A 14094-nucleotide genomic window follows, 5' to 3' on the forward strand; every position below is an offset into this window, starting at 1 on the left:
GCTAAAAGGATAATCTCACTATTGACTGAAAATACAATCCATTTCTCGAACAGATCCCTTGAGCGCTAGCACAGGATCAGACCTGCATGACTAATTGCCATGAGCACACAGCAGCCACATGCCTTCCCCACTGACAGAGGTCATTTATATCCTTCACCGCAGCACGAGCAAGCTTGTTTTACCTGCAGCTGCTCGAAGGCAAAATCCAGACAGAACAGCAGGGCCAGCATACACACAGATGCTACTTGCAGTAAGGTAGCATTCAGTAACTCAAATCCGGGTGAGAGCCACACTGGCTGTGGGACTACGTTCCTGGGGAAAAGAGCCCCTGCTTCTGCGAGCAGTTGCACGCTGGCACTGCTATTCCACCAAGCCAGCCACTGCGGTGTACGTGGGCTGGACTACACCAGCCAAGACTCCTCAGTACCAAAAATAAAGTGTGCTCTTGCAGGAGCTGAGTTGATTGCATTGATAGTCTCGGATCCAGATTCCATTGAAAAATGACCTTATTCTACACTTTTTACAGGCCTCTTGTAATACTTTGATCATTTGAAGACTGAACTGGTTCTTCTTCCCCCTCTCTCCCCATAATCTCAACTGCTGTCTCCACTTTTAGGTTGTAACGTTTACAACGCATGGTTTGCTTTGCACTTAGAAAACCTCTGATCCTGAAGGCCACCGTAACGCCTTCCATGAGGGCAGAATCTTCTGATGTTTACACGAATCATCTTGATATTAAAAAAAGGGTTTTATTCCCCAAGGTACAGTCTCCAAAAAGGAAGGGCAACTTTTTAATTGTGTTCTTCAGAATACTTCACTTGTCTGGGTTGGCCCTTGATAATCCAGTTTGTTACTACAAAATGAATTTATTAGTCTGTTAACTACAGTCCTGACAGGGATAATGGCCAATGATTGTTTCTAAATCCTTTGTTCAAGTGTTTCTTCTGAAGTCCATGGTTTGCACTATGTTCTTAATAAAAAGCACAGTACAGCAATAGTATGATGAAATAAAGATCACCTAGGCATTCATTTTTAGTAGCCTAAGTTAGCTTAACTATGGAATTATTTCAAAGATACAGGCAGAGGCAAATACAAGTCACATGCAGGTTTAATAAAAATAATTTAGATTCAGTAATCTCTTAGCCCCATGGCACTTGCCCAGGTAGTTTGCTGGAAGTTTTGCCAGGGCTTTGCAAGTCTTTGAAAGATAGAAGGATGGACACCACACCGAATACCTGCTCCCATACCTTCAGAGAACAGCCTGTTTTTCAGCTCTTGCAGGTACTCTTCACTCAATTTTGCATGCAGCAATGATGACCCCTAATGGTGGAATATTTCTTCTGCTGAGCAATATGCAGAGATTTTGCTCTTCAATGTATATTCCTACTTTAATTACAACTCCCTCTCACAGACCACCAGTGGAGTAAACTGCTTGAGGTTTACTTGAACTGTAACAGAGAAGCAGCTTCTTTGCCTGTTTAATTCTTTCTGACTTTGTACATGGAAGCATTAAAATGGAAACACGTATTCCAGATGGAAACGCATATTCCAGATCTAAGTCCAGGATTTCAAGTCACCCTTTTTTTCTGAGGCAGGCTATCTTGCAGAAACAAATTTCAGTCCCACTAGTGTAACACCTGCAGAAATTCTTCAGAAAAGAGGATGAGACATTTTTCTGTAGAACCAGTCAGCTGTATGCAAGGAAGCAAACAGCATGTACCCAAAAAGCTTCTTTGAAGCCTTGTGTCAGCTATCAGATAATGCTGCAGTTGTAGCACCTTTGAAACCCAGTGATCTACTCATGAGAATCAAATAATCACTACGAACAAAAATAAGAATTATTTCCAAAGTTATAAAATAATATGTTATTCTAGTATTAATTCAACATTTTAAGTGCATGTAGAATGTAAAAATCTCACACAATTTTTACATTCTGAAATGTTTAAAGTTAGTTTGTTGGTTTTTAAATCCAAGTACATCTCAAAAGCCTTTAACTCCTACTGGAATCTACTTCTACATCTGGGCTGGGAAGAGAAGGTAATTTTAAATCGTGTTACAGATGCCAGATACATAAAACTAAGTCTCACTTTTCTCTTGGGAGAGATGAGTATCAGTATCTGCCCCATTTCAGCTTGCCTGACACTTGCATCTAGAGCAAGATAAAGAACAAGGTAACTTTATTACCCAGGTCTGACCTAAATGTGTCAGTTTTTTCCAGGTTGAGATAAACACACAGCTCTTAAAAGAAAAGAGTTGGGCGCCCCTGACAGCTTACTGATTTGTTTACTTTCTTTTAACAATATTGTAACACAGAAGTTGTGCTAGATTTCATTTGAGTCTCCAAAGCACAGAGCCTCCACCTAGATAAACGAAAACCTACAGATATCCCCAGACTGCTAAAGAAAAAGCACATTTTCAAACTATGATCTCTTTTTGCATAGTAATAGTAGTTGAAGTCACACAGCTAAGTACCTTAAAAAAATACATGAAGACAAACTTCAGAAAACTGTCATTAGTGAATTGGCAGTTTGGTTTGGACAGTAAAGTACATAAAATCCACTTTTCAAAATTAGAATCTAATCACTGAATTTTTCATTACCTCTATGACTGTTTGTTGGGGAGGGGGGTGGTATTTGGGTTATTTTGTGGGGTGTTTGGGTGATGTTTTTTAAGAATAATTACTGGGAATACCGCATCATGCTGGCTTACCTTTCTCACATCTGAGCTCTTTGGTTCTGTTGTCCAAGTTATAATTCTAGATACAGCAAGTCTCGTCTCACTGGAATTCACAAAGTCTGATGGATCCATCTGTCTTGCCAAGGACTCAATATACTTCAGGATAGCAACTTTCACCTGAGAAGCAAAAAGGGATCTATTAAGCCCATAAGCTGGCAAAGATGAGTTTATCTCATAATAAACAGGTACCACTACAGAATGACAAGACTTACAAGACATGGAGGGAAAAAAAATCCCTGTGACACATCCCAATGTCACGTTTCAAAAATCAAAAGGAACTTTCTACTCGGGATAAATTTTGTACAGTAAGAGTCTGAAATAGTACACCAGAACTGGTTTGAAATACATACGTGTGCTTGTACACTCGCGTAAGCAAATCAGTACTTCACCATGCTGTTTCCACCAGCAGTTACTGTTCTAGATGTCAAACCATACTGTCCCCAAACCAAATGCCTGATGCTGGAGTCTTGAAAGATCCAAAGTTTGGGAGATTGAAGAAAAAATACTTGAGTGATTTGGTATCCTGTATACTCCTGTCTCTGGAAATAAATTTTGTATGACTTCCAGAATTTACAATGTTCCTATAGCCTTGAAACAGCAACCTCCTGAAAAACAGCCTGCACAACAGTATCCATTTGGGAGGATTCACTAACAAAACGCTCTGATGGTTTTGTCTCCAAAGCCTACATGTGCCTTGTCCGACCTGTGCAACAAGCACTTGTTAAGCTGTGCCTAGGGTCCCAACTTCCCAGCTATTCACACTGCTTCTGTCCTGCACAGCCAGGTTTTCTTTCCACCAAGACCAAGTGAAGTGGAATTGTCCATGTCTAAACTTTAATATGTTCCAGTGTGTCTAAAGCTCTTACTGACCTGTGATGAGTTACAGGGCCCCAATGTGACGATATTTAGATTTATTAAAATGGAGAACAAGAGTTAATCAAAGTTGCCAATATCATTTCTGTATCATGCAGGTACTTACTTATTTTATCATGAGTTCTGTGCTTTATGGTATGACTGACATGGCAAGCTAAGACAACCATGCTGATGCTTTAATGAAAAGGCTTTTGATACTGACCTTCAGGTTTGGTGTTTGGGTCTGATCTACAATAAACCTCATCAAAATGTTAAATTGTTGATCAAATGGAAAAGAATCCCTGTCCAAAGAAAACAAAGGTAAAACTGTAATGTTAACATGAATTTTCAGGATTAAATCAACTCAATACATTCAAGCTAACACAACAGATTTCATCACCTGTCATGCTTTTCTTGTTCTTAACTTTACCATCAACCAGGGAAACGCCAAGTCTAAGGATCAGCTGATTATTGACTTGATACTAGAGAAAACTGCTAAATCAATACCTTTATACACTGTTACTCTATCTGCTCTCTGTACACTTATCCAGCTTTTGGCACACCTGTCCATTCCTTCTTCATTTCAGGCTGTGCTCTGTTCCCTTACCTCTAGTAGCAGCCTGGTTTATCTTGTCCTCAGAGTTCATACCTGGTTTTGATTTCACTCCTTTTTTTCCCTACTCTATCCTATTTTATCCTGCATTACTACTGCCTTTTAAAAAATGATCCTATTTCCAGGATGAGCTGAACTTCATTGTCACAGTGTCCTGTGCTGAACATCCTTGGAAAGGACATGCGTTGCAAAATCGGTGTGCACGCTGCAGTACCATTCAAGGTCTTATCCCGACATTACCAGTATTTGCTGTTTGAACAATATGAAAGATACTCTGAACACTATGATAAAGCACCATTCATATTCTGAATGCTGAAAATACTTTTTCGCAATCAATGAAAATTGGTATATAAGCACATGCACACAAAAAAAACCCCAACACCCATTTTAAAAAGTTCATAAACTACACATTTTAAATGTTACGCTTTAAAGTTATTTATTTAGAAAACAGATACTCCTTTTTAATTCAGCAATTGAAATATTCTGACATAACTGTGTTCTCCTTTATTTTGGTATTCATCAAGGTTGAGCCCTCAAAATATACAGCACTGCTGGCTTTTCTATGTTCATCATAATGCCTTTTTGCAATTTGTAGTTCTGCAAAAACCTCCATAACATTTGCCATCCAAATACTCTACCTGGTGACATCCAGAGCTTTTTGAACTTTTGCCTGCACAGACCCCAGTAAATCTGCTCCCATTTTCTTTAGCAACTGGGTCAGGAGAACAAAAAGCCAATCCTGCAAGTCATCTTTATGAATGATGATGAAATCAACCAGGGTTTCCAGAAACATGCTGAAAACCTATTAACAAAAGAAGTGTCACAAAAAGGAATACAGCACTTTAAATAAAAAAATAATCAAAGGGGAGGGGTTTACAATCTGAGTTTCAGGATGATTTTGTTATAGACAGTTTCATAAAGGAATGAATTTAGTGACTACATTGTTCTGGAAAAAAAATACATCAGACAAGACACATCTAAAATGTGTCATATTAAAATACTACACAAAACAGATGAAGTAAAGGGGTAGAATACACTTACTCTCTGTTGTGAATTCCACCGCAAAGCAGGCCATGCAACAAAACAAACCACTCGTTAGCACACATAGTGATCAAGGCTGGCTGTTCAGATGCAGTTTGTCAACAGATAAAAAGATGCATTCACTGAAAGTTTACGTTTTCTTAAAACACAATCTCTTCTCAGTGGAGTTACTTAAAGTATATCTTGGATCAGATCTGGTCTCCTCAGTCATGAAAGTAACGTATGTTTATATATGTTTATGTGTAACAAAGCTCACATATGTTTTAACACCACAACTAATGACCTCATAGCAGTAATTCTGTAACAGCAGTGCAGATGTCAGATCACCACTGCCACAGAGGACATGCTCTAGTCCAGTGTGCAATAAACCCTCACCTTCCTCAGAAACTGGAAATATTTTGTAAACAAATAGCTACACCTCCACCCTTTCCACAACACATACCAAACCTTTGAGAACCAAAACATTAGGACCTTACAGGTAGACACTGCCACACTCTGTGAGGCTCGTGGACAGCTGGTCCAGACTGTAGTTATGGCACACTTCAGGCAATACCTGTGACAGGCAACTCTGCCTACTCAGGGGGTTTCCACCTGACATTAAAACTGGTTTACCAAGTGGTCTAAAGTACAAATATTTATATAACTTAGTCTTTCTCAACAACCCAACAGCAGACGTTTTTACCCAGCCATTACTGGTTGCCCTCCACCAGCAAACCCCCTGAGGAAAGGGCACAGAACTCCCTTTTCCCCTCCCCCTGCTCCCGCTCGCCTGTCAAAGACAGACCGCTGGGCCTGAGCACACCTCCAGGCTCAACCTCCCCTCTCCCTCGTCTGCTTCTTTTTAAGAGAAGCCTGTAAATTCATGCCACAGCCTTTAACGTCAAAGGTCAGCGTTACTAAGAAGGCACAGCAACCATACTGAAGGCTCCACTTAGGACATCCAGAACAGTGCCTTGGTGGGACCCCAGACTGCTCCCAGGTGCACACAGTGCACAAACCCCAGTGACCGTAATGCTGAACTATGGCTCGCTACCCTTCACAGCCCTCGCTCCACTGTGTGTCACCAAGACACTTCCTAGAGAGGCACAGATAAAACCAAACTCCTCGCTCCAGAAGCTGACATCTGAAAGGCATTAGGCTGCTCCTTAGGAAGCAGGGGGTAACCAGTTCCTAGCAAAGTAAAAGGCTGAGACACATCTCTTCGTTGTAAAACAGATAAAAATCAAGGAGATTTATAAATGCTGGTGTGTCCCAGCAGATGGCATGGGTAGAAATACAAAAACATTGATCTTGAAACAGTGTCAAATGTGCACACACAGTAGTGTAAGAGTGTGAGCCAAGTCTTTGTGATCTTACCTTGCTGTGGGGGTCAGCAAACATGCGAGTAAATATTTCACATAGCCTTTTTAACTCGACTCGGCTAAAACACATAAATAAAACGATATTAATGCTAAAGCTTTAGTTGCAGCAAAAAAGCTACTATATATTAATAGCTGAAAGATCTAACCTTCCTTATTTCAATGTTACTTAAGTCACACTTCTGAAAACTATCTATCTAGGCAAAGCCTGAACTGGCATCTGAGTTTAACTGCTGGGATCACCAGTCTTACATTAAGAAATCTAATGGTTTTTGTTTTTTTTTTATCTTAAGCTAGACACTTTATTTTCTGCTGCTTCTATTCTTTTCTATATTCTAGACTGCAGAAGACTACTTGAAATAGGCACATTTGGGAGGCATTTACTTTCTGCCTGCACCAAGGTTGCTGACTCACTAAACCATGGGGTCTTTTACAGCCTAGGAATAGATTTCTCAAGTCTCCTTTGTGCCAGGGAATTCAAATTTTCCAAGTAAAATTAGAACTTTCATGCTGTTTTGGTACACACTGATCATAAATATTTTGGTCTAAATTCTCAGTTGCTTCAGTAAAATCAGTCTAGAATCACACAGTATTAACAATATCACACTGATTCCAAAGTCTGAGAGCAGGCACATTGAGGAGACAAATATATAGAAATGGAAGACAGATTAACAAGCGGGCAACCTAGTAAGTCAGAAGGCACAATCTAAGTTCCTATATAGTAAGAGACTATTAGGTGCTCAGTAAGATTGAGGGCGGGGGGGGGGGGGGAAGTAATGTATGGGTCCCTTTCATAAGACACTGAGTTCGAGTCAAATGCAGAACCTTTTGCAAATGAGACCTTTGGCACCAATGTTTTGAAAATACAAGTCTTTGTTCTCCTGCAAGGCAAACTGCCAAAGAATGAAAAAGTTTTGCTTGTTTACTGTGCAAACAAAAACAGAGCAAGATAGCTAGGTAACATTTCCTGCATACTATGGATGCAATTAGATATTTTTCACAATTATTATGAAACCAGAGCAACTAGTGAAATGCACATGGACTGCTCCGAGAACAGCCATTCAGGTCTTGACTACAGGTACCCTCTTTCCAGAAAGACATCAGTTGTACACAGTCCACCAACATCTCTCTCAAAATAAGCTTCAAAGAACAGGCCAGACTACAACTATTTTATATTAGCTTGTTTATAAGTAACACAGGAGGGTTTTTTTCCAATAAACCTATGTATGAAAGACTGATCAAATTTTAAAAGCGCACAAACTCAATGGTCTTGAGAATCTCATGTAGAGGAAAAAGTCTTTGTAACGACGCCACAGCAAGCTGTCAGCGTTCAGCACAAGACTGCACTGTCTCGAAACAACTACTCTACAATGCTCTCCTGAATTCATGCAGATTGCAGCTCTCCAAATGAACCCTTATTTATTACTCTAATGAGTTTTCTTTCTGGGCAAAGGTTACATGAAGACAGCAAGTATAACCATGTCTCTTTCTACAAGATCATGGACTTGGGGTAGCAGTGAAAGTACTAAACTGAAACAGTCAGTTGGAGAACATTTCCTTAAGGGGCTCGTTGGCCTTGTTTTATTTAGGAGACCTTACAGGGAGCCCTTAGAGAACCAGGCCACATGAAGCTGTATGAAACAAAGAGAACAGGTAAGCACCATACCACTTTGCACGCACATCTTTCTGAATATGTAAATCCCAGCTCATATAGGATCAGCCACCTTTCAGCTCAGAGTACTAAAGAAAACCTAGCCACATCACTGCCTTTTATTAAACTTGTTATACCACAACAGAAGATAACAGGTTTAATTAGAAGACATACAGACTTGCCCCTTGTACTAATGACCTTGATGATGTTCAGCAAGATGCTGTGGGAACAAACAGGATGATAAAATCTAATCATTAGAACAGGCACCAGAACAATCCTGAACCAAGGAGGAAGCAGACCAAAAGCAAACCAAAATGAAATATAAACTAGAACACTAAAACCAGTAGCCAATTAAAAAAATAACTCTGCAGGGGTGTAGTTTCTGGGACAGGTTTCTAAATTAGTCAGGATCAAAGCTAAGAAAACGTGCTAGCTTGAGGGACAAGCAGCACAGTTCAAACACCGAATCCGACAGGGTTGAAAACAATCGTTTAATTCTACTGGCATTTGTGCTAAGAGTTACTGATCTGGATCGATAGCCCATCGCCCACCCTTCTCAACATTTCCTCCCCTGGAACTATCCCCAATAGGCCTCAAAACCTTGGTTATAATCCTAACACACCTGTGTGGCAAAACGAGTCTCACCCAACATTTTCATACAAGTATATAAGGTGTCACAGTTCTCCCCAGACAGTTTGTTAAAATAAAGAAAAAGAAAAAAAGACAGCATAGATATGGGAAGTATCTTTTAAAAGACTTGTAAATAGACCACATCAAAGAGCATCGCTGAACTAGAGACTCTGAAGGACCCATATTAAAAACCTGTAGCACTTCCCACTTAAGGGCTGTATCACATCGTGTGAAGTGCTAGAATATTTTTACGATGGCAAAAGAATAACCTTTCCAGGTCTGCTCTCAGTACGTTTTCATTCAGCTTGTTAACATGAACAATCAAATATTTTCAGCCAATGTGAAGGCGTTTTAAAAATGGAAACAATTGTGCAAATCCAAGTAGGCAGGCTATAAACCATACAACCATCACTTTAAACTTGGTCATAACTGAAGTACATAGTATTCTTAACAGGAAAATAAAACCTTCACAGATATTCATGAATGTTATCTTCACAAGAGCCAAGAGAGAAACAGCCTGTTTTCAAATACTGTCACCATAAACTAAGGGTGAAAAGCCTACGGCCTGAGAGCCAGTGGACTTTAGTTAAGATGACCTGTGGCCATATGAAGTTTCCATGTGACTGTTGAGTAATGCTAAGATCTGTTTTAATGTGTGACATACCGAAGGTGTTTGAAGGGTTTATGTGGCTTTCAACAAGGGAAAAACGTCTGCCTCTCCTACCATAAGCAAAGTTTCAGAGTTGTTACACCTACTTCATTGCTGTAAGAAACTTCCCTCTACGTTATAAACCACACCATTTATAGGATACTCAAGTTTCTGATACAAGCTCTTTTCAAGTTACAAATAATACCTACAATTACAACTAACACAGCTTTCATAAAGAGTCAAAGTATAGCCAACACACTGACAGCATCATCTGATCTCACCTTCGAAACACACGCACTCTGAGTCATTTTAGAGGAAGTGCAGTGAATGTTTGCTACACCAACTAAGTTGCTGGGAAAAAAAAATTGAGTGTTCAGACTAATGTAAAAATGGTACCACCCTTTGGGTGCATTTACAGTACTGACATTGTGGGAAATCTCACTGTGCTGCAACAAACACCTACCATTGGAGGTCTTCATGAGACAGAGGCATGCTATCAGAAGGCAGCATGCTATCCTGAGTTCTTTCTACCTTACTGCTACAAATTTCACGCCAATTATACTGATGACATTACTTTTGGAAAAATTTCTGCTGAGTCCTACATTGCGGAGACTAAGCCTTCACAACTGTGAAAGATACAGTCTGTCTCCATAAGGCAGGTACTGATTTTCACCTATAGCTATCTCTCATGAATGACTGACACTGTAAAACTATCAAGGTCACCTCAGTGTCCGCTGGCTTTTCAGTAAGTTCTGAAGACCTATGAGCCCCTCTTTCCTTTCAGACCAGTTGGAGCTGGCACAGTGGTTGAGGACCTCGGCTACATCTTCAGTCTGCCGCAGGTAGTGTGGAATGCCCCCATTCCTGGAACCATAGGAGCGCTCCGAGCAAGCACTTGATGCATCGCTGTTAGCATCGTCATCAGAGTACATCCCATAGGGCTCATATCTCCTTCTCACTGGCTTTTTCTGGAAAAGGGAAAACTCAGACTTAGCAAGTTATACATAGTTACATCAATGCCAAACCAAAAACATTCTATCCGTAATCACTAAGACTAATGTTATTGTTACAGTGACAGAATTCTGTGTTTTAAAGATGTCACCAAGCACTGCCTGCTTACCTCTCACATTAGAGCAAGACAGTTCCCATTGATTTCAATGAGACTATCTGAGTGACTAAGGGGAACAGGGCCTGCCTTCCCCAGCATGAGAGATACTTATGCCCAGTGGAATTAGCTACTGGTAATGAAATCATATGTTGCTTTACTGTCAATAACGGTCACTTCCATTGTTACAGACTCTATGATGATAAAACCTTTACTTCAAGGAAAAAAAAAAAGATAAAGAGCTGAAGGAATCTGTGCTGACATGGCACAGTCACTTTGATATTGACAACGAAGTGACTCTAGAAATGCACTGGGATATAGGCGATGACAATTTCTTTGTTAGTTTGGGCTAGGATTTTTCCAGAGGCTGCTATGGGAGTCGAGTACTCAAACCCCATTCATTTCCATAGAATGGCATTAGAGGACCTGATTCCCTTAGGTACATCTTTGACAACCTCAATCCTTACAGAAGGGATATTCAAATAATTATTGTAGCAAAATAAATTGTATGCTATACTACAAAACAAACTCTTGAATGAACCTTAGCAGAACAGGATTGATAAGACAATGTATCTGAAGACGACAATCTATATACTAAAGTGTTTGCTATAGAATTCCTTGCAGTGTCCAGTCCTGCAGTTCTCAGACTTATAGAGCCAGCAGAATTTTGCTTCTACTATGACTGCAGTATTGAAGCGTAGAAATTAACTCAAGTGCAGTATCATGGGTGTTAGCAACAAGGTGGGGAAGTTGGAAAGTAGAAATAAAAAGTCAAGAAAGCACTAGTACCTTGCTCCTGGAGTCTCCTAACAGCTGTAGGCAGGAAAATATTGAAGGGTGGGAAAAAGCATAGAGAATTATGTCAGAAGCTTATGTAGGGTTTGTCTTTGCAACAAAAACGTATAGCAAATGTGTCTTAGCAAATTAAAAAAAAACAAAAATCCACAATTTACGCAAAATAAAAGTGGGTATAATAACGCCTGACCTTATCTCCTAGCTGTTGTACTACTTGTACAGCCTACAATTTCCATTAGGAAGCTTGGAAGTGAGATTATCTATCAGTAAGTTTTTTAAATGACAGGTTTATACACAGCACTTCGTGGCTTACTTTTCAGAAACGCTGCTCTGGAAGATACCAGAGGTTTTAGTAATGATTCATTTCCCCACATGCTATTAGTACCATTTGATTTTAGAGTGTTGGAAAGAAATTCTGATGTCAGGAAACCACTATCTACAGTACAGCACATTTAATCAACTTCACTTAACCAAGTTCTCTTTCAACCTGCAGTTCTTACACCACACTTTTTTGAAGCTTAGCTTCTTTCAAGACTCCCTGGCTGACACCCCTGGCTTAAAGGCCTTACTTAGTGGCAGAGTTTCCATCACCCTTTGAGCTCTTCTGACAGATCTGAGCACTGATTCCCAGTATTAGACGCTGTGGGTTTAAGCCAAGTCCAGCTCTCAAACAGAAGCAGTGGACCCAACAGGAATTGTACACAGGGAGCAGAGGTCACAAAATGACCCACTGTGTTTTGTTTAAACTGAGTATTTGGCTGAAGCTATCTTTGGAAAAGTTCTTTTCATTTCGTACTACAGGGAAAAAGAATACTCTGCTGAAAACAAGGCTGCTGGATAAAAGCTGGCATTGCATTACTCTCTCAAAAGGAGCCTGAACACAGTTTGTAAATTGCTTCTTGTGAGAAGACAACCAAGAAAGAGAAAACTGGGGTGGTGGGAAAGAAGGGGACAACAAGATCACATTGTATCCCTAAAGTCATACAAATTCAGATTGATCAATCAAGGTAGCAGCACTGCTTGCTTTCCAGCTAAACTTAAGGACTTCCCTCTTAAGTGTTCAACCCTTTCAGATTTTAACATTCCAGTATAATGTTATTTAGTGTAAAACAGCGGAAGATTTAAAAAGGAACTCTGTAAGTCTAGCTGAAGATTAAGTCACACCTAAAGAGATCTCAGTGATCGGCAGTGAACTGGAACACTTAACGCTCTCCCCGCCTCAAGAAACCTGTGTTCAGCAACTGCTCACATCCAGGGATACAGCCCGATTTCCTTTACAGAGGCAAACCATCACCTATAATTATGCCCTGAACTGCTCTGGTGGCAAATTTGAGGTGCTGAGAACAGAAATTGGCTGACAAGCTGCTGTATTTGGTAATGAAAACGCCCATTGAGGATTCAGCCCACCAAATGTAACAGTGCTGTCTATTGTATACCGTCCTATGCTGTCCTACCTTCTATTATTCACAATTAATATGTTTTTTTTAAAAAAAAACAGAAAGTAGATTTTTGTAAAAATTGACATTTCTCTAGGAATACTCTAATAATCATCTAGAAATGGAGGTGACATGAGCTGGGTGATCATCAAAAATAAAAAGGAAAATGTTAGCCATACTCAGCGAAAGTGAACTAGTAAACGGAGAAAGGACAACCATCACAAACTCTGGGGACATGGTTCATTCTCCATAAAGAGTGCTCTGAGATGACTGTCTTGAGATGCATCAGGAAATTCTCCCCTCAGGTCAGGTCTAGAGCTGGAGAAGACCCATGGTATACTGGTACCCAGGTAATGCTGTACAGTAACTGCTTCTGCCTCTACATATCCTCTCTCCCCCAAATATTCAAGGTAAATCCAAAGGCTTATTTTAACACTTGTCTTCTGAAGACCAGAAAACACTTTCTGGGCTCTAGCCAAGATATACATTATAGTACAGTACAATTTTATTTTTTTTTTTAATTACAATACTTGGAAATGCACGAAATATTTGAAAGTACTAACAGACAAATACACTCTGACTGAAATGCATGGGATGGTACTGATTACCGCAAGCCAGGTTATAAACTGATCCGAGTTTTTAGCCAGGTGAAATAACACAGGACAGCAGCTTGTGAAATTCTCAGTTCTTGTTGCAAGCTGGTCAGAAGTCAACACTAACAGAGAACACACTGTTTTTCTGCAAAGTCTTCATGCAGGTAACGGGATTGATGGATATCCCTGACCCCATGGGTGCTGAGCACACCCCCAGTGCCATATGCATCCTCTGACAGCCCATGAAAGACAAACGGCTGATTCAACCCATCCTGCAGCTCTAGCACCGAGCCACAGCGGTCTATTTGATAACAACTGTGGGGAACTAACACAGAATAAGGAAACAAATATTGCTGCCAATATACCCAAAGACAACACAGCAAAAGGTAACTAACTCTACAGCATCAGACACTGACACAATCAGAACAAAGCTATTTAGAAAGAGGAGAATGTACGTACAGGTAACTTTAAGCCACTTTCCGGTGTCGGAAGCATTTTGCATTTTTCCTCTTACCAGTGCATCGGCCACAGCAGCCTCCAGATCTGTGCTTGTGCTCAGGACTCGCATGGCATTCACAGAAGCAGGCATCCTGCCTGGCTGTCCGAGTCCAAACCGGTCTGCACAAAAGACAACA

General features: G+C 40.3%; 1 protein-coding gene across 1 annotated transcript in view; it reads right to left on the reverse strand.

Annotated features, from left to right (window-relative positions):
• The window catches only part of CLASP1 (cytoplasmic linker associated protein 1), a 181222-nt gene that overhangs the window by 39796 nt on the left and 127332 nt on the right, over positions 1–14094 (reverse strand). Inside the window, exons 23-30 of the mRNA XM_055717670.1 lie at positions 13974–14077; positions 11425–11448; positions 10254–10498; positions 6599–6662; positions 5243–5245; positions 4840–5003; positions 3812–3890; positions 2710–2853 (exon numbers count right to left, since the gene is read on the reverse strand). Of these exons, the coding sequence (XP_055573645.1) occupies positions 2710–2853; positions 3812–3890; positions 4840–5003; positions 5243–5245; positions 6599–6662; positions 10254–10498; positions 11425–11448; positions 13974–14077 (827 nt within the window). The remainder of the gene's footprint in view (positions 1–2709; positions 2854–3811; positions 3891–4839; positions 5004–5242; positions 5246–6598; positions 6663–10253; positions 10499–11424; positions 11449–13973; positions 14078–14094) is intronic.

The sequence above is a fragment of the Falco cherrug genome, chromosome 8 (genome assembly GCF_023634085.1).
Source record: "Falco cherrug isolate bFalChe1 chromosome 8, bFalChe1.pri, whole genome shotgun sequence".
Taxonomy (NCBI): Eukaryota; Metazoa; Chordata; class Aves; order Falconiformes; family Falconidae; genus Falco; species Falco cherrug.